Genomic DNA, 20,338 nt, shown 5'->3' on the forward strand with positions numbered 1-20,338 from the left:
CTTTCTAGAGGACAAAATAAATCTCTCTTGGTAACTGCAATTATCTGAAAACTATTTCAAAGAAAACTCTTTGTGTCATCCTGGCATTTGCTCAAGGACATGGCTTTCCATCAGTCTATGTCTCTCTTACATACATATGTATGTGTATTTGCGTACGTATGTGTACATACATGCCTACATATAGACATATTCTCTCTCTCCACACACACACACCCCCCTCCAACCTCTGTGGCTCTGGGAGACATCTGTGTAAGAAGACCCTGACGCGAATGCCGAGTGCCTAGGCAGGGGTCAAACAAAGGCCACAGGATGGGCCACAAACACCTTTAAGCACGCAGATTCTTTGGCTCCTGCCAGACACTGAATCTGAATCTCTAGGATTCTGATTTCGGAGCCCAGGAATCCTCGAGTGCAGGAGTTCCCAGGTGACTCTGATGCACCTGGAGGCTGGAGGCGCTCAGATCTAGAGAGGAGGCGGCACTTGTGCAGTGCGGTCGGGGAAGAGAGGAGGGGCTGGGCCGGTGCCTTTAGGCGGCCAGGTGTTAGGACCGGAGGACAAGCAGCCAGCTGAGGCGGAGGAGGCCCCGAGGCACCCCCGCCGCAGGGCGGTAACCTTTGGCCACACTTGGCCTCGGGCCTCCGCCAGAGCCGCTCCGCCCCCGCCGCCTCCCCCCGCCGCCCCGCCCTCCGATTGGCCGCCTCCCCATCCCGGCCCCCGGCCTCGGCCAATGGGGCCAGCGTGCGCCGGAAGCCGGAAGCCGGAAGCGCGACAGCGGCGGCTGCGCTCCCCCTCTGCAGCTGTTTTCGGCACCATGCGAGGCCTCGGGCCAGGCTTGACGGCCAGGCGTCTCCTCCCGCTGCGGTTTCCCCCGCGGCCGCCCGGGCCCCGGCTGGCTAGCGGGCAGGCGACTGGCGCCCTGGAGCGGGCCATGGACGAGCTGCTGCGCCGCGCGGTGCCGCCGACACCGGCCTACGAGCTGCGCGAGAAAACACCGGCGCCCGCCGAGGGTCAGTGCGCGGACTTCGTGAGCTTCTACGGCGGGCTGGCCGAGACAGCCGAGCGGGCCGAGCTGCTGGGCCGCCTGGCGCGGGGCTTCGGCGTGGACCACGGCCAGGTGGCTGAGCAGAGCGCCGGCGTGCTCCAGCTTCGCCAGCAGCAGCGGGAGGCGGCGGTGCTGCTGCAGGCCGAGGACCGGCTGCGCTACGCGCTGGTGCCGCGCTACCGCGGCCTCTTCCACCACATCAGCAAGCTGGACGGCGGCGTGCGCTTCCTGGTGCAGCTGCGGGCCGACCTGCTCGAGGCTCAGGCCCTTAAGCTGGTGGAGGGGCCGGACGTCCGGGTAAGGGGCCGCCCTCGACCCCCCGGCAGCGCGGACTGGCCGCTCTCCTCGAGTAGTCCTCATTTGCCCCCTCCAAGCCCCACACACCCCGCCTTCCCTGCCTGAAACCACGCTCACTTCGCCCGCAGTTACAGCTGGCCAACTCTCCCCTTCCCACGCTGAGTCCTGGCCTCGTCAGAGCACACCCCCGCCTCCCTCCAGTCTGTCCTTGAAGTCCCCACTTGTATAGTGTTTACTAAATACTCAGCACTTGGTGGCCTTGAAGGTAACTGTCGCCTCCTGTACCTGATTAGTGTGTGCTCTACAGTCTCTTTTTTAATTGTTGTAGCTGATTAAAGTGTTTCATCTATATGGTATACCTGAACTTGAGCATCAGGCTGAGCATCAGGCAGCCTTCTGAGACCCTGAATAGTGTTTCAGAGGTTAATTGGGCACCCGCTATGTGTGAGACATTGTCCTGAGAAGTCCTGTGAAATACACAAAGGTAAATAGGACTCAAGGTCACCACCACTACCACTCAGGAGTCTCCATGGCTTCTGGCCTTCTCTGTGCTCCATGACTTTAGGGAGGGCATTTAACACCCTGAGTTCAGTACTTAATGTGATAATTCTGAGTTGACTTGAGGTAATCAGGCATTAGCACAGTTCATTCGTGTTAGATGCAGATACAGACTTTGAGATTTAAATGATTATGACCCGAAAGAAGGCCTAAAGCAATATATACTCTCCTTTTATACTGTTAATATTAAATACGGCGAAACACTAGCCTGCCTCTTTTTTTTTTTTTTTTTTTTTTTGAGATAGGGTCTCACTCTGTTCCCCAGGCTGGAGTATAGTGGTGTTTTCACGGCTCACTGCAGCCTCGACTTCCCCAGGCTCAAGCAATCTTCCCACCTTAGCCTCCTGAGTAGCTGGGACTACAGGCGCAGGCCACGTGCCCGGCTAATTTTTGTATTTTTTTGTAGAGAGGGCGTTTCACCATTTTGCCCAGGCTTAACCTGCGCTTTTAATTAATAAAAAATGATGTAAATGTTTCAGGAAGTTTTGGACATTGAGAAGTTTGTTATGTGCAGTTGGTGTTAAAAAAAAAAAAAATTGAACGATTAAATGGTTATGACCGGACCCATTTAAGAACTCTAATACTGGTTTAATAGTTTCATTTTCATTCCTTCAGTCTTACATGGGTGATAACACATATCCCTTTTACAGTAAAGGAGAAGGTGCTGACGTTGTGTGACTTGTCCTTAAATTCAGAGCAAAAAACTCTTGCTGATCACCCACCCAAATCCAGGGTTCTTTGCCTTATGCTTTAATACTGTCTTACTGTGTGAGTTAATCAGATGTTTATTAGAAACTTTCTTACCTTTTTTGGCTACTTAGATGCATAAAATCAGGCATAATTAAGTATGGGATTAATGTCAAGAGTGACAACAGTGGCCATGATTTGATTCCCCATGATAGCTGGTTAATTTACAGTGCTGTTACTGAGGGCCAGGCATCTTTGGCCATAAGATTCTCAGACAGAAAGCCCACAGTTGCTAATTTCATGACACGAAATCACTCAAGAATTATTACTGTGTTGAATTATCATGTTCTGGTCTCAAGCCGGGCCTGAATAGCTGAGCTTTTCTGATCCACACTTGTACATAGTATTTGGCAATATATCATCCCCCCAAGTAAATGATCAGCTCCTCGAAAACTGGGAAACTTGTCTTAAATTTCTTGCATAGCAGAGTGATGAATGAGTCATTGCAGTAGATTCCTGGGTGCCCTGGCATGAGACATACTTGACACACTAATCATTCAGTATTTATGTGGAGGTGAGACTGCCCCACACTGTCATAGATTTTTGAGCCTAGAAGGAAGCCACAAAAGGCTGGAAAGGTTTCTGCCCAGCTGGGAGGGTCCTCATATCAGACATTTGGCCAGCTTTGTCCCTCGTTGATTTCTCACATCCAGTCCAATTCTGATTTCTCTGGTTCTGTGAGATGTTGTGGAATACATCCTTTTGTTCTTCCCCACTCAGGAAAACTCTTGGTTATCACATCGTTGGGAAGGAACACGACTGAACACACTCACATCCAGACTTGACTGTTGAAAGAAAGGAGCTGGCCCCTGGGAAATACAGAGGCTGCGGAGTCTTCAGACATTCACACATGTCCTTGCTTTTTGACCAAGGCTGTCTGTATACATAAGGGAAAAAAAAAACATTGCATACTATAATATTAGGCCAGAAGTCCTGTGGACCAGAGATATCAAACAGAATGAATAATGGCAGCCTGATCTTTGCCTCTGCATATGGTTAGGACATAATGGCTGCTGCAGGAGCCTTTTTGTGATTGCTTTATTGTGCCCCTTCCATTTCTTTACCTAGAAACCCCAGCCTTATATGCAGTGCATATAACTGTTAGTAGCCAAACCTGTTATTTCCCTTCCCCTTCCCTTGTTCTGCGTAGTTTTCTCATATATACGTGTATATATGTGTATGTGTATATATATAGAGAGAGAGATGGGTTTTTGTTTTGTTGTTTATGTTTTTTTTTAGAGATGGGATCTTGTTGTGTTTCCCAGGCTGGTCTTGAACTTCTGGCCTCAAGCAAGCAATCCTCCAGTCCCAAGTGCTGGGATTATAGATCGGTGTGAGCCCAAGTGTAATTTTTTTAAAATCCCTGTCATTTAAACATTTAAACATTTAAATCAGTCTGAGAATAGAGTTACATTTTTCTGTACATATAAACTGTCACCTGGGATGTGATATTGTAACCTATGTGATCTATTTTTTTATCTGATTTTTTTTTTTTTTGAGACAGAGTCTTGGTCTGTTGCCCAGGCTATAGTACAGCAGCACAATCTCGGCTCACTGCAACATCTGCCTCCTTGGTTCAAGTGATTCTCCCACCTCAGTCTCCCGAGTAGCTGGGATTATAGGCACTTGCCAACACTCGTGGCTAATTTTTGTATTTTTAGTAAAGACGGAGTTTTGCTATATTGGCCAGGCTGGTCTCGAACTCCTGACCTCAGATGATCTGCCCGTCTTGGCCTTCCAAAGTGCTGGAATTACAGGTGTGAACCACTGTGCCCGGCTGTGTTCTTACTTTTTAAACTGTTCTTTTCCTCTGGTCCAAGTGAGTTTGGAGGTTTGTTACCGTGCCTGGATTTGTGGCCACAAAACGTGGAGGAGTTTGTAGGTATGTGTGTCCCTGTGGTTGTGTGGTAGGTGTGGGAATGAGGATGTGATGTGTCTAGGGAGTGGTGGTTTATAGGCTTTTTGTTTTTCTCCAGAGACCCAGCTGGTTGATGACTTCAGTTTCTTGGAGGTGAAATCCCAGTGAAACCGAGTCGAATCCCCAGTAGAGGGGAAGGTCTGAGCATGGTTCAGCAGTTTGTGGGCTCTCAAGGGAGGTTGGCCTTTAATTCGTGGAAAGGTTCCTGATGGGCAATTTGGACCTCGGTGGAATGAGAGGTGGTTGAACTTTAACAGAGGCACATAAACTAGAGAGGGACCTGGTTCCCACTGCCACAGCCACCCGGCCATGCTAGACCCTGTGTATCCTCTGCCTTTTAGTTAATAGAGTACTCTTTGTTGGGTCTAGTAAATTCTGTGCTTAGCTGTGCTAAATGATACTTATTTTGAGATAGGAAAGTGTATCCATAGTATAAAGTGGACACCTGCAGAGTGGAAGCTTATGTGAGTGGGAATTGTCCCCAAGTTTCTCGGCCTCTGCAGTGCTACCCTCATCCATGGCTTTCCACTCCCTTCCCCAGCGCCGGGCTTCTGGGCAAGGGAAGGTGACTTTTCTTCCATACCAAAATAAGCAGATCTTGATAGAGCTTCAAAAGAGAGGGAACCATTTTATCTTTTAAAAGGAAAAGTTGGCTGGTCTAAACAGTGTCATACAAGTCAATGGAATTAACAATACAGAATACACAGAGCTGGATGCAGTGGCACGCGCCTGTAGTCCCTGCTACTTGCGAGGTTCAGCTGAGCCCGGGAGTTCAGCCTGGGCAACATAGCAAGACCAGCCTCTGAAAAAGAAAAATAAGAAGCACTCCAGCAGAATACACTGAGAACTGATAAGAAGCACTCCAGCAGAATATACTGAGAACTGTCGCTACCTTTAGCATCACCAGGATATTCCCAGCAGTTGGTGTTTCTCAGTCTTGTATTAGTGATAAATGGTGGCTGAATTAATGCACGCACAGTCGCAGAGGCTTCTCTCCCTGGTGGTGTTTGTATCCCGGCAACCTTGCGGCGTGCTGTGGCTCATCCCAGCCTGAACAGCTGCTGCTGGTGTTAGAACTGAGCAACAGACTTCTGACCTTTAGCCTAGATTCCCAGTTCTCATGTACCAGTGTCACATTTTGTAGCTGTCAGGAGCCCAAAATAGAATGAAGAGATTTGTAGGGGAGGAGCTTTCATCAGCCAAACCATTTCTTTCATAATTAATATTGAACTGATAGTAAAACTAGGTATTTTCAGCTTTTTCCCTATCATGAATATAAGAGAGATGCCGGTACCTCTTACACAGAGCTCAGCTCATCTGTTCCTAACCTGGGGTACGGAAGTCCTGGCCCCTGGGATAGTCTATAGATAAGTATCAGAGGAGTCCGTGAACCCCAGGAAAACATGTGCACAATTTTATTAATGTGTTTGCAATGTTCTGGGGTCAGGGCCTGTGGTTTTTAACACATACTCAAGAGTGTGAGAGGATCCCAGAAGATTAAGAGCCGCTGTAGTCAAATGCAGAAAATACAGTTAAGGGCCATTCCGTGACACATAGCAAACAATCTCTCTCATCCTCCCCTCCTGCTACGTACTAATCACCGTTCGTTCCATTTTTCCATCTTTCTCATTTGATATCAATCTATTGGTGAATGCTTTGCGAACCGTAGAAATGAATCAGGAGTGGACCCTGCCTTTATGGAGTTTACAACCAAGTAAAGGAGATTCAGTGATGGAATGTAAAGTTAAAAGGAATTGCAAAGATCGTCTGGTTCAGCCACCTATCCAGTGCTTAAGTCCGTTTTCAAACAGCTCCGCTGAGTTCTGTCCACCTGTGCTTGGTGACTTCCAGTGCTGAGGGTCACCATCTCCCAGGATGACCTCTGTGGACAGCTCCCGCTATTCAAAAGTTCCTCTTTACACTAAACTGAGTCCATGTCTGACTGTCCATCGCTTACACCAGTCGGTCTAGATTTACTTTCCCACCCCCCATGGGGTCACACAGAACAAATTTGTGGCCTCTTTCATGCCCTGGTGCTTAAACATGTAAAGGGAGATCTCACGTCCTTCCGAAAACGTGTCTGAGCCACCATTGCAAAACGTGCAACTCTTCCCCAGGTGACAGAGTTCTGAGTCCTTTCACCCTTTAACAGGAATTAAAATGTAAAATGATTTTATAAAATGTGGAAGCTGAGGCAGGAGAATCACTTGAACCTGGGAGGCAGAGGTTGCAGTGAGCTGAGATTGCACCACTGCACTCCAGCCTGGGTGACAGAGCAAGACTCTGTCTCTAAAAAAATAAATAAATAAATTAAATAAAATAAAATAGCTGTTATAAAGCCACTCTTTATAGGTGTTGCCCATTGTGTTCTTCATGACCTTTATAGAGAGAGTCAGAAGGTCATTCTTTTATCAGATGTCCTGAGATGTTTACTGTTATTTAATAATACTGTTCAGTGGATCTGTTAATATGTAGTTTATGAGTAACAAAGACCCAAAATAGCAGTGATTTGAATATGACAGAAGTTTGTCTCTCATGTGAAAGTCTGGAGGTCGGCAGCCCAGAGCTGATTCTGCTGTTTGGTGCTCTTGGTGGATCCAGACTTGAATCTTGTTGCTCTGCCCAGAAAAACCTTCATCTCCAAAGCAGCCCAAGATGGCTGCTCCAATGCCAGCCATCACACCGCCTTCCAGTCTGCAGTGGAAAGGACAAAGAAAGATGGGCCAAGGGCTTGCTCCTGCTGTCTTTCCAAGTTCCCCAAAGTGGCTGCAGGAGACCTCTGCTTACCCCTCATTGGCCAGAACTCTGTCACATGGCTACCCCCAGCTACAGGGCAGTCTTTATTCTGGACAGCTGTGTCCCTAGCTGAAAAGTGAGGCTTCTGTTAATTTGGAAGAGAAGGATACAGCCATTGGAGAACAACAAGCCGTGGCTGTGCAGGCGACACCGAGACGACGCTGCTCCTGCTCAGGGCCTTGTGTTCTGCTCTTGCTGGAAAAGCTTCAGTGCAAATATATCTTGGGTGGTCAAGTCAACTCACATCATTTTTGGAAGTAGATAAGATATAATAAAGATATAAATAATTGAAGCAAAATTAGGATAATTTCATCACCTCTGAAATGCATTGGTTGCCAGATATACTATTGTGTCCCTCTAAGGTAGATTAAAAATGCTGCCAGTTATGGCGAGGCGCAGTGGCTCATGCCTGTAATCCCAGCACTTTGAGAGACCAAGGCAGGTGGATTGCCTGACCTCGGGAGCTCGAGATCAGCCTGGGCAATATGGCAAAACCCCATTTCTACAAAAGAATGCCAAAAAAAATTTACCCGGGCGTGGTGGAATTCACCTGTGGTCCCAGCTACTTGGAGGGCTGAGACAGGAGGATCACATGAGCCCAGGAGGTCAAGGCTGTAGTGAGCTGTGTTCATGCCATTGCACTGCAGCCTGGGTGACAGAGTGAGACACCGTCTCTCAAAAAAAAAAATGCTGCCAATTAGACTGTGACCCGCCATCATTCAAAAGCTGCATCCTGACTTGAGAGATGTTAAAATATGAAAATGTACATCTCTGAGTTGATAAAATAGGGCTCCTGGACCAAGTACTTATTTTTCTTAGGAAACGTAGGAGTAATGTTTTGACGTATCAAAGAAGGTTCCCAAGAGGATGAGGATAGTGCTGCTGACACCCTTGCTGTCTTAGTTTTCCCTTACAGTGCATCTTTCGTTGTTATGTTAATTTGATATAATTAGTATCCTCACTATGGTGAACACACTGGAACGTACTATTTGATTTAGGCAACTTAGTTCAAATTGAATTGTTTCCATTCAGGGGTCTTATGGACTGAAGTAGTTAAGTCTAAATAGAGTGTTGAATGAAAGCCTGACTCGGTTTGAGATAAGAGTCTCACAGAGGAATCTCGGGAAAAGCTGTTTGGAGAATCGTCTTGCGCGGTTGTCTGCTTGAGCATTTTCATTCCCTGTGCTGGCCACAACACAGAGATGGGCTTGATCGGTTGCCCATTGAAGGCCTGGGCTTTATCTTCTTTTCAGGAAATGAATGGCGTGCTGAAAGGAATGCTCTCAGAATGGTTTTCCTCCGGGTTCCTGAACCTAGAACGGGTCACCTGGCATTCACCGTGTGAAGTGCTTCAGAAAATCAGTGAGTAAGTATTAAAGTTTTCATTTTCTTTGTACGTATATGTTTCATGTATATTTATGTATGTTTTATATTGGCTAAAAGCCAATCTATCTTCATTCACATGTACAGTTTATTTCAAGTCTAATAAAATCCAAACACAGTATTTGCAAATGCTGAGGCCATCACCACACATGATACTAAGATCATGGAGGACGAGGAAGGGGCACCAAGAGAAACCGATGCATCTGTCAGGGACCTGCATGTGGGTTCTTATTTATGTCCTCTTATTTAAAGCAAACACGCCCCTTTTCTCTCTTCCCAAGACTCCATGATCAGAGTTGTAGAAACTCACTGGACCAAGCATTTGCATTCGTAATCAAAACAGCATTTGGCCCACCTGGTGGTTAAGATTTTTCCCTGGGTTAAAATCTCTAAACAAACTATATCATGCATTACCTCCAGGACCCAGTATAACACAGGCTAGCATGTCATGGTGGCCTCACAACCCGGGACTCTTTGCACGTAGGTGTCTTCACATTACAAGTTGTCCCATGGAATCCAAGGTTTGAAAAGTGTCCTATTTGAAATGTAACCAATTCAAAGGGCTGACAGTGCCTGCTGCCTTTTCATGTGCTGAAGACAAAATAGCGGTGGGATGAGGTTGCTAGAAGACACCAGATGAGCCCGTGTTTGCAGCGCTGACAGGGCTTCACAGAGATCCCCAGGAAAGAGAAGACACAGTGTTCGACACCAAGCATTTGATTAGGTTTCACCTGAAAATCTGCATGAATCCTTCCCCGGAGCCTCTCAAACTCCTCTTAAAACTGGGGTTAAAATTGGAGCACCGTTTTGTGTGTAAAATGGTCATTCACTGTAGTTCCTCTCAGTGGGTGCTGTTCCTCATGAAAATGACTTTCCTTGACTCTTCCAGAAGAGTCCATTAAAGCTCTATTTAAAGAACTTGTTTGACTTAGATGAATAGTATGAATAGGAGTCAGCAACCATTACTTAAGTTGTGAATTATGCATTTGTCTTGTCTCTTTATAAATTTCGCCCCAGGGCTGAGGCTGTGCATCCTGTAAAAAACTGGATGGACATGAAGCGCCGCGTTGGGCCCTACAGAAGATGTTACTTCTTTTCTCACTGTTCAACTCCTGGGGAGCCCCTGGTCGTTTTGCATGTGGCACTGACCGGTGACATCTCCAGCAACATCCAGGTACCTGCGATGGTCAATCAGGGACAAGATAGGCACCCCACAGAGCACAGAGCCCCTTGTGTTTTTGTTTTGTTTTGTTTTGTTTTTACTTGATTTTATCCTCTTTTTTTTTTTTTTTCAAATAAATGGTTTTGGGCTTTTTAATTGGTTAAATAAAATCTCCAGATTTGTAAGTGTAGAGTGTAGAAGTGTAGCGGGAAGACAGTTATGGAGCAAGGAGAGCATTCATCTGGCTGCGTTGATCTTAGGTTGAGATACAGTTAAAGTCTATCACAGAACATGTTTGTGAGGCAGAAAATAATTGTGAAGGGAGAAGAGACGGGATACCTGGTTCATACATGGTTCACCTTTACAGCTTTTGTTAAGTGCCTGTGGGGAGTTTTGAAAGATACTTGATTAGAAAATTGAAAGAGACACATCCCTCATGCCTGATGTGGGCCCGGGACACTCCCCGGTGAGTGGAGGTTATGGGGCTTGGGGTTGATAGCCCCGTCCTGTGGCAAGCTGCTCTGCTCCTGGATGAGTTTGGCAAGAATGCCCGAAACGCTCCTGCAGGCCCACGGGGGCAGAAGAACCAGGGACCACATGGCAGGGTCTGGAAATGGGAGTGCTAAAGACAGGTGGCAGGGAGCGTGAGACCGCTGGGGCAGCGCAGGTTGCTTAGGCCAAGAGGACAGGAGGGCCTCTTAGGAAGCTAAGTGGATGATGGCCCATCACAAGGTGAGTGCCCTAAGCAGGTGTCCCGCTGAGAAGTTAGAGAAGTTGAGTAGGGCAAATGAGCAGACGTTCCTGATCACCAAGGAGAAACGCATTCCCTTACAATGTTTGTGTGTGAGTCACACTCCCACATCCTGTTGGTGCGACTAGGGGCCATTCTGACTTCTCTGAGGGCAGTTTGGCAACATGGATGAAAATTCAGAATGTGCACTCCTCCTGACCTAAAAAGTCCACTCTTAGGAACTTCTCCTGGGGAGATGCTCAGCCCTGAGAGTCAGATGGCTGTTCCTGCAGCATTGCTGACAGTTTGAAAGGCTGGAGATGATATCCGAGGGCCCATCAGGAGAGAATGGGCTCCAGGAGGGCGATGTAGACACATGGCGCGGCCTCGCATACATCAGATATCTGTGCATGTGTTTAAATATTGATGTGGGTTTATATTTTGACATGGAAAGCCAGCCTTGACTTACTGTTGAGTAGAAGTTCAGGTTTACACAGTAGCTTGTGTGTGGTGCGGTCTTATGAATAATATTAATAAAATCTGTTGAGTACGTGCTCTGTGCTTGTCAGTCTGTGAAGCACATTTTGTGTGTTACTGTTCAGAGCATCCTGTGATTTAGGTGGGTTTTTTTTGTATTTTTTGTTTGTTTGTTTGTTTTAAACAGAGTTTCTCTCTTCTTGCCCAGGCTGGAGTGCAATGGTCCTATCTCGGCTCACTGCAACCTCCGCCTCCCAGGTACAAGCGATTCTTCTGCCTTGGCCTCCTGAGTAGCTGGGATTACAGGCATGTGCCACCATGCCTGACTAATGTTTTTGTATTTTCAGCAGAGACAGGGTTTCACCATGTTGGCCAGGCTGGTCTCGAACTCCTGACCTCAGGTGATCTGCCTGCCGTGGCCTCCGAAAGTGCTGGGATTATAGGTGTGAGCCACTGCGCCTGGCTGATTTAGGTATTATTATGAGAATACTGAGGCTTAGGGGAACTTCTGTAACTTACCTATGATCATAGGGCAAGTAAGGGTGGAACTGGAATCAGCCCCGGCTCCCGTCCTGACTCTGAGGGGAGATGCCTTCCTTATGTGGAGATTGAGCAGATGCGTTTGGGCACGTGAGAATGTGTATGGGTGCGCAGTCCTGTGTACATTTGTGTGCATACCGAGAGCCTCTGAGACAGCCTGGAAAGGTGTTTGTCAAAAGGGCAGCAGCAACAGGCATGGGGATTAGATTTTGGAGTCATTTGTTATTTTTTGTTCATGCATGGCTTTTTGTTTTTGTTTTTGTTTTTGTTTTTTAGCCTCTTTTTGTTTTATTCACTTTGCCTTACAATTTTTTTGGCCTCTTTGACATTACATATACCTCACTCGTATAACTGAAGAAAGTTTTGTTTTTATTTTGAAAACTTTAAAAAAAGATTGCTGGGATTTTTGCATAAGGAATCACAAGATAACTTACAGACTTCTTAAAAAACAAAGGAGAGCCGGGCGCGGCGGCTCACCCCTGGAATCCCAGCACTCCAGGAGGCCAAGGCAGCCGGATCACCTGAGGTCAGGAGTTCCGGACCAGCCTGGCCAACATGGTGAAACCCCGTCTCTACTAAAAATACAAAAATTAGCCGGGTGTAGTGGTGTGCGCCGGTAGTCCCAGCTACTTGGGTGTCTGAGGCACAAACAAGAATCACTTGTCAGTAGACAGAGGTTGCACTGAGCCAAGATCGTGCTGCTGCACTCCAGCCAGGGCGACACAGCAAGACTCCGTCTCAAAAAAAAAAAAGAGAAAGGAGATAAGCCCGGGAGTGATGTGAAGTGAGCTCTGTTCTGTGAACCACAGAGCTCTTCCATAGAGCACAGTGCAGGACAGTGGGCCCCTCTCCATCCTTAGAGGATGTGTCCTTCGTGTCATGAGCTCTCCCCATTTCCTTACGGCAGCATTTCTTCACTTTGTAGGAGTCACTGATCCTGTTAAGAATCTGAAGGGAAAAACACTGAGGGTGTTTTCCTCAGGACAGATATGCATAGACTCACACATTCCATACACTATTTCGGAAAGTTCCTGGACTGACTACCAGACCTCATCTATGTGGTCTAAGCTAAACACTCCCACTTCCAGAATCGAAGGTAGCTGGTAGAAGTTAAAATAGTTTAAATGGGTTCTTCAAAAGTAAGCTGGTGTAACCTGCTTCAAAGCAAATGAAAAAGTAGCCCCCTGCTATTCCACTGTTATCCAGTGAGCTTTGGAGTATTGAGGATTATGCTTCAGAGTATTAGGGATTAGAAAATGCTGCCATCAGAATGAGAGGCAGTAAACTCAGATTTCAGCTAAGCGACTTCCCAGTCTAGCTCGTTTCTTAGAATGCCTCGCCAGGATGTCTGTGTTACTATTTAGGAAAAACCAAGATGGCATGAAACCCAAAAGGGGCATGAAAAAGTGAAACAAAGGTATATTTCCTAAAAGAAAAGTATATAGGACTGCATATGGCCTCTTGAGCAATTTGAAAAACCTAGGGTTCAGAGAAAAGGAAGAAAAGCAATTCAGTGGTAGGAAACATCAGCCCTTTAGGAGAAGCCAAAGGAACTGGAGCTGTTTGGTCTCGAGGATCTGTGTGTTATCGCTGAGTGTTGGCAGGAGAGTTACGGAGCAAGTTTTTGTTTGCACAGAGGCCTAAAAGAGACAGAAAGGGGCATACATTGCTCTTCAGCAAAGTTTGCATGAAAATGTCAAAATGGTAGAAACGATGCAGCACTGAGGACCGCCAGGGAAGCTGTGGAGTCGCCTCCTCTAGAGAGTTTTCGAAACAGGGCAGCTTTTAGGCTCCATAGCCTACACCCCAGTCGGGGAGCCGAGGTCTCTTCCAGCTCTTCCAGTGCTCTGAGAATTGTCTTCTGGTCCCAGCGACAGGGTTGCCATGTGGGCTGCAGAGTGGCCAGGCCAACCTTAGAACCATCGTTGGTGTTTTCCAGGCAATCGTGAAGGAATGTCCTCCATCAGAAACGGAAGAGAAGAACAGAATTGCTGCTGCGATCTTTTATTCCATCAGTTTGACCCAGCAGGGACTCCAAGGGGTGGAGCTGGGAACATTCCTCATAAAGCGAGTCGTCAAGGAGTTGCAGGTAAGCGCCGCGCAGGGAGCCCCGGTCACGCTTGGCTTCCGTGTGGTCAGGTCAGCGAACTCTTGGGGTGTCAGCTGCCACGAGGGACATGGATGAAGACAGAAGCTAAAGGGAGCATCAGGGAGTAGAAAAAGTGCCAGAGGCCCCTCAGCAACTCCTAGGAGCCATGAGTCTCCCAGAGAGATGAGGATGATGCTGAGAGAGGCCTCCGGCCCAGCCGCCTGCAAGATGCACTTGTGTTCTGAGGTCATCAGCTCTCTCTAGGGCGACCTCATTCTGACCTGCTCAGGATACTCTTGATTTCATGTGTCGTCCTGGTGTAAGTGTCACTCTGAAGTGTCCCAGCCAGATGGCATAGCTGATGGTCATCCTGCCATGCCTGTCCTCCCCCCTGCCCCTGCCCACACTCTCAGGGCCTCTGACACGTGACGTGCTGTTAGCATGGGCCTTCTCATGGCTGTGAGGGAGTGCTGAGGTGAGACCAGACACCTCGAAGGTAAATGCATCAGCTTAGTTTTGATCTAACTCCCCTTTCTTGGCTGCCCTGTGAAAAACGCATTCACCATCCTACATCAGAAATGTTGATGTTCACTCTTGGCCTAGGCTTTCAAAAACCACCAACCTCATAGGGGCTTGGAAAAATTCCAATGAGTAGAATCTAATGATTAGGTGCAGTAGCTAGATGTTTGCTAGTGAGTGGCTCTGAGCAGGGTGTTCTCTGCGTTGGGGGCTGCAGTTGGCTGCAGCAGAGCCCTTCGAGGACGACAGTGTAGAGTGGGAACGTTTACATGCTCCTAATAAATTCATGATCAGTTTCAAATTGAAGCCCTCAGGATTCAGCTTCGTATGGGCTTCATTACCACGCCGCCATGTTTCCCCCGGTAACAATAAGCCACAGCTCCTTCCCAGTTTCCTCGTTCCTCTGTCTTCCCTGAGGGTGGCGATGAGCAGGGTGGGGTGGGGAAAGGTAGCAGGGTAAGGAAGGCAGGAAGAGGAGGAGGTTATCCCAGGATTCAGGGGAGTTAGGCCTTAGCCCAGCCGCTGTCCTGAGGGTGCCAGTTACCTGCCCCTGCGCAGCTGCCTAGAAGTCCCCAGAGGGGGTCTAGAAGGGAACGAATGACCCCTTTGCATGGAGGCGCTCGTCAGGGTTTACAAAAGCAAAACACAGGTGGGTGCAGTGGCTCACGCCTGCAATCCCAGCTGAGGCAGGCGGATCGCTTGGGGTCAGGAGTTCGAGACCAGCCTGGCCAACGTGGTGAAACCCCGTCTCTACTAAAAATACAAAAATTAGGCATGGTGGCGCATGCCTGTAGTCCCAGCTACTCGGGAGGCTGAGGCAGGAAAATCACTTGAACCCAGGAGGCGGAGGTTGCAGTGAGCTGAGATTGCACCATTGCACTCCAGCCTGGGAGCAAGACTGTCTCAAAAAAAAAAAAAAAAAAAAAGGCAAAAAACCCGGGAGCTACCACGAATGCCCAATGAGAGGAACATGGTGAGGAAAATCATAATAGTCTTCTCTTTTCATGTTACTCTGTGGTTAAAATTCTGTGTTTTTGAATTTTAAATGATAATGAGAAAATGCTCACGATATAAATTCATAATGCAAAATATAAAATAAGTGTCTCACCCGTGCAAAAATCACATCAAGAAACACCAGGAGTTTGCTTTAGCAGACTATTGAGAGTAGTTTTGTCCATGTAGTGGAGTATGATGGTTTCATTTTCTTCTGTCATTAATTTTTTTAAAAATAGCTGTAGTGAGCATGTATTCAGTTTATAATCAGAAAGTAGTGGGTTGTTGGAAATGATCATGAGATCTCTACCTAGTTGGGACAATAACGATTGAACCGTGTCGTGGGATATGGAGAGATACCTGCAGCGTCCCCCTCCTCCCCCTCTACCCCGTTCTGCACCCACTGTGGTGTGGCTGGGCAGCTCGTCGCTCACCCATCAGTCCCTGGCCACTCGTGTGCCCAGCAGCAGAGCAGCTTCTGGGGCCTGACAGGTGGCCATGGGAGGAGCATGGTGTACGAGAAAGACAAGGTCTGCAGTGAGTAGCTGCGGTGCACCAAGCCCCACTCCCCACTGGCCAGCTGTCTGGTTTTAGACAAGTCCCCCAACGCTCTAGTCTCGGTTTTGCCGACATGAGAAGGGATGTGGGGACGGAGACGCCCTGCCTCGGGGAGTCAGGATGCCTCCAGGGTCTGGCACACATCAGGTTCCTGATAAATATTTCCGCTGGGCCTGGTGGCGCGCGCCTGTGGTCCCAGCTAGTCAGCAGGCCGAGGCAGGAGATGGCTTGGACTCGGGAGATGGAGGCTGCAGTGAGCCATGATGACGCCACTGCACTCCAGCCAGGGCAATAGAGCAAGACCCTGACTCTAAGAAAAAAAAACCAACAGTTCCTTGAAAGAAGATAAATAACATGTACCACATGTCACTGTGGCCACTACACAGCAGCATATGAGCCGTAGGTTGAGAGGTGCTCATCTGTTGGTAATGTACCTGCTGAATTTGTGTGTTTTCTCCACCTTCCCTTCCACCCCAACCATGCTTTACAGCGAGAGTTTCCTCACCTTGGAGTGTTTTCGAGTCTGTCACCTATACCTGGATTCACCAAATGGCTTCTGGGGCTTCTGAACTCGCAAGTGAAGGATCACGGGAGGAATGAACTCTTCACAGATTCGGAGTGTAAGGAAATCTCGGAGATCACAGGTGGCCCCACTAACGAGACCCTCAAGCTCCTCCTCAGCAGCAGCGAGTGGGTGCAGTCGGAGACCCTGGTGCGGGCACTGCAGACTCCGCTCATGAGGCTGTGCGCCTGGTACCTGTATGGAGAGAAGCACCGCGGCTACGCACTGAACCCCGTGGCCAACTTCCACCTGCAGAACGGGGCGGTGCTGTGGCGCATCAACTGGATGGCGGATGTGAGCCTTAAAGGCATCACCGGCTCCTGCGGCCTCATGGCCAACTACCGCTACTTCCTGGAGGAGACGGGCCCCAACAGCACCTCCTACCTCGGCTCCAAGAACATCAAAGCCTCTGAGCAGGTGCTGAGCCTAGTGGCCCAGTTTCAGAAGAACAGCAAGCTCTGACAGTAAACCTCTCCTAAAGCACAGGGCCCCAGCTAAGAAAATGATCGTTTTCAGGAGGGGCCGGGAGTTCTATATCTGAAGGAGTTTTCCAAGTAAAGCCAAAGTTCACTGTGTTCTTGGCCCACAGCCAGGCCCCGCTGTGAGGCCAGGCCTCAGCTTCCCTTGCCTTGGGCGAGACACGCGCCCAGTGCAAGACGGTTGTGGGTGCGGGTGCACACAGATAGGTGGGTTGCTGTGCTGTCTCCAGAAGATTTCTCGTTGCCCTTGACCTGGCTCCCTGCCCGGGGCTGGTGCTGTGGTACTTTTTTTTTTTTTTGAGACGGAGTCTCACTTTGTCTCCCAGGCTGGAGTGCAGTGGCACCATCTCGGCTCACTGCAAGCTCCGCCTCCTGGGTTCACACCATTCTCCTGCCTCAGCCTCCGAGTAGCTGGGACTACAGGAACGCACCACCACGCCTGGCTAATATTTTGTATTTTTAGTAGAGACGGGGTTTCACCGTATTAGCCAGGATGGTCTCAATCTCCTGACCTCGTGATCCGCCCGCCTCGGCCTCCCAAAGTGCTGGGATTACAGGCGTGAGCCACCGCGCCCGGCTGTGCTGTGGTACTTATATCTTCAGGAAGCTGTGCAGCCTCTGCCATTATCATCCCAGGGGGATCCGGCATCCTCCTAAGGACCAGGGCGAGTGGCCCAGATAAGAGTAGGTGTTCCTTTGCTCTCACAAAACAGAATGTGGCGATGGTTGCTTTAGCCATTTCTCACCATGCAATGCAGAGGGATAAAGGACTGTGCTGCACTTCCCAGTTAAATTCTGAAGCTCATAAATGTATGAAAAGGTTTGTGACTTTGCACAAGGTGTGTGTAGTAAGTTAAATCGTGGAACACAAAAATGCTGCTGCTTGAGGCATAAGTTGAATGATAGGCTTTAAATGATCAGGGATTCAGGTTCATAATGAACTTCACAGTATAGAACATGTTTGTTCTGTAAAGCATTAAACATCTGGTTATGTAATGGTGGTCATCTTTAAGATTAGAGACCTGGGAAGGCTGGAATCAGCCAGCCAGCCTGTGGGGAGTTTGGGATGAAGGAGTCTGGGGTGTGTGGGACGAGAACAAAGATGAAGGGGCAATCACTGTGCTTGTGGGAGGAAGGTGGGTGTGTTTGTGTGTGTATGTGTATCAGGGCACATCTGTGTGCGTGTGCACAAGTGTCTGTATCAGTGCACGTGTGTGTGCATGTGCACGAGCGTCTGTATCAGTACGTGTGCGTGCATGTGCACGAGCATCTGTGTATCAGGGCACGTCTGTGTGCACGAGCGTCTGTATCAGGGCACATCTGTGTGTGTGTGCACGAGCATCTCTGTGTGTATCAGGGCCCGTCTGCATGTGCTCACACGTCTTTGTGTGCTGTGTGCACGTGTCCGCAGTTGCCCTGTCCTCGGATTGGCAGACAGGTCCCTCGCCTTCCTTGCCTTTCGTCTCCCAGACTCGTGCCAGGCCCCTTCTCTGTCTTCTGCGTACGGCGTGTTGCCTCATGACAGACGGTGGGATGGTGGAAGCTGTCTCATGCCTCTTGTTCTCCGGGCTGATTCTGAAAGCACCAGAGTGGCTTGCAAGCCCATCACTGCAATCTTGGCAGCCTGCCAGCCCTTCCTGCAGGCAGAGTTCTTTACCACAAGCGTCCCCAGACCCTCAGGCCTGCGGAAACCTGCTGGGCCTTACCGTCTTTGCTTAGCTTTTGGCCCAAAAAGCTAGGATCACCCGTTCCGGATCACTCCAGCAGCCTTTCGGATCCGGTGGCACCCGTCCCAGCTGTGTCCCTCACCTGTGCTGTCTGGTTCTCTCTTGTGTGGAGAGGGGGTGATAGGAATTCCTGCCGCACAGGCCACTGGGAGGACAGGCTCAGGTGACATCCGAGGAGGCTTTGGCTCACCAGAGGAGTTTGTAGATGTCAGTCATCCCCAAGTCACTAGGAACTAGCACTCCTGAGGTGGGTCTCGGAATAGTGTTCAAATCCATTTCACTATTGTGGCCAAGGAGCCCTCCCTCCAGCAAGGCCGCGCATCACATCACGTTACTCTTTAGGCCAAATGTGACCCCCGCCCCTGGGTTTTATTTATCACTAAGGCACGGTTTCTTAACTGTTTGTGAGTTACAGATCACTGAAATTCTGGTGAAAGCCAGGTGGGCCTTGCCACAGGAGAACACATATGCAGTGCACAGGAGAACACGCACAGAGTGCACAGGAGAACACGCACACACAGTGCACAGGAGAACACGTACACAGTGCACAGGAGAACACGCACACACAGTGCACAGGAGAACACGTACACAGTGCACAGGAGAACACGTACACAGTGCACAGGAGAACACGTACACACAGTGCACAGGAGAACACGCACACACAGTGCACAGGAGAACATGCACACACAGCGCACAGGAGAATACACACAGTGCACAGGAGAACACACACAGTGCACAGGAAAACACTGCACAGGAGAACACTGCACAGAATACACACACTGCACAGAACACACACTGCACAGGAGAACACACACTGCACAGGAGAACACGTACAGTGCACAGGAGAACACGCACACACAGTGCACAGGAGAACATGCACACACGATGCACAGGAGAACATGCACACACAGCGCACAGGAGAATACACAGTGCACAGGAGAACACACACAGTGCACAGGAAAACACTGCACAGGAGTACACTGCACAGAACACACACACTGCACAGAACACACACACTGCACAGGAGAACACACACTGCACAGGAGAACACATACAGTGCACAGGAGAACACACAGTGCACAGAACACACAGAGTCCACAGGAGAGCACACAGTACACATCAGAACACACGCAGTGCACAGAACACCCACAGTGCACAGAACACCCGCCGTGCACGGAACACACACGGTGCACAGAACACGTGCACGGAATACCCGCAGTGCACAGGACACACGCAGTGCACAGGATAACCTAGTGCACAGAGCACACAGTACACAGCAGACCACACGCAGTGCACGGAACACCCGCAGTGCACAGAACACCCGCAGTGCATGGAACACCCACAGTGCACGGAACACCTGCAGGGCACAGAACATGCAGTGCACAGAATACCCGCAGTGCACAGAACACGCAGTGCACAGAATACCCGCAGTGCACAGGACGTACGCAGTGCACAGGAGAACCTAGTGCACAGAGCACACAGTACACAGCAGACCACACGCAGTGCACGGAACACCGCAGTGCACGGAACACCCTCAGTGTACGGAACACATGCAGTGCACGGAACACCCGCAGTGCACAGAACACCCACAGTGCACAGGAGAACCTAGTGCACAGAGCACACACCCCGTGCACAGTTTTGTTTTGTTTTGCTTTTGCAATTGCAGGGAGCTCCCTGGCCCCCCACAGCCATTCATAGAGCCCATTCTGTTTGGGATAAAAACAGATCTACGCTAGCTCACGTGAGGCTAGGCACCAGTT

At 49.1% G+C, this 20,338-nt stretch overlaps 1 protein-coding gene across 1 annotated transcript; it reads left to right on the forward strand.

Moving 5' to 3' along the window:
* The first annotated feature begins 755 nt into the window (after window positions 1-755).
* On the forward strand, window positions 756-17,847 carry MLYCD (malonyl-CoA decarboxylase). Its single transcript, XM_007994198.3, has 5 exons — window positions 756-1,340; window positions 8,613-8,725; window positions 9,760-9,916; window positions 13,591-13,740; window positions 16,301-17,847. The coding sequence occupies exons 1-5, from the start codon at window positions 813-815 to the stop codon at window positions 16,832-16,834; spliced, it is 1,482 nt and encodes a 493-aa protein (XP_007992389.2). The 5' UTR covers window positions 756-812; the 3' UTR covers window positions 16,835-17,847.
* The last annotated feature ends 2,491 nt before the right edge of the window (window positions 17,848-20,338 follow it).

This window comes from Chlorocebus sabaeus, chromosome 5 (assembly GCF_047675955.1).
Source record: "Chlorocebus sabaeus isolate Y175 chromosome 5, mChlSab1.0.hap1, whole genome shotgun sequence".
NCBI classification, from domain to species: domain Eukaryota; kingdom Metazoa; phylum Chordata; class Mammalia; order Primates; family Cercopithecidae; genus Chlorocebus; species Chlorocebus sabaeus.

What these genes read in the sequence shown, in the direction of transcription:
- MLYCD (XM_007994198.3), top strand. Translation starts at nt 813, where the DNA reads ATGCGAGGCCTCGGGCCAGGCTTGACGGCCAGGCGTCTCCTCCCGCTG. An exon ending in GTGCTTCAGAAAATCAGTGA is followed by an intron (nt 8,726 to 9,759) that starts GTAAGTATTAAA and finishes ATTTCGCCCCAG; the next exon opens with GGCTGAGGCTGTGCATCCTG. An exon ending in ACATCTCCAGCAACATCCAG is followed by an intron (nt 9,917 to 13,590) that starts GTACCTGCGATG and finishes GGTGTTTTCCAG; the next exon opens with GCAATCGTGAAGGAATGTCC.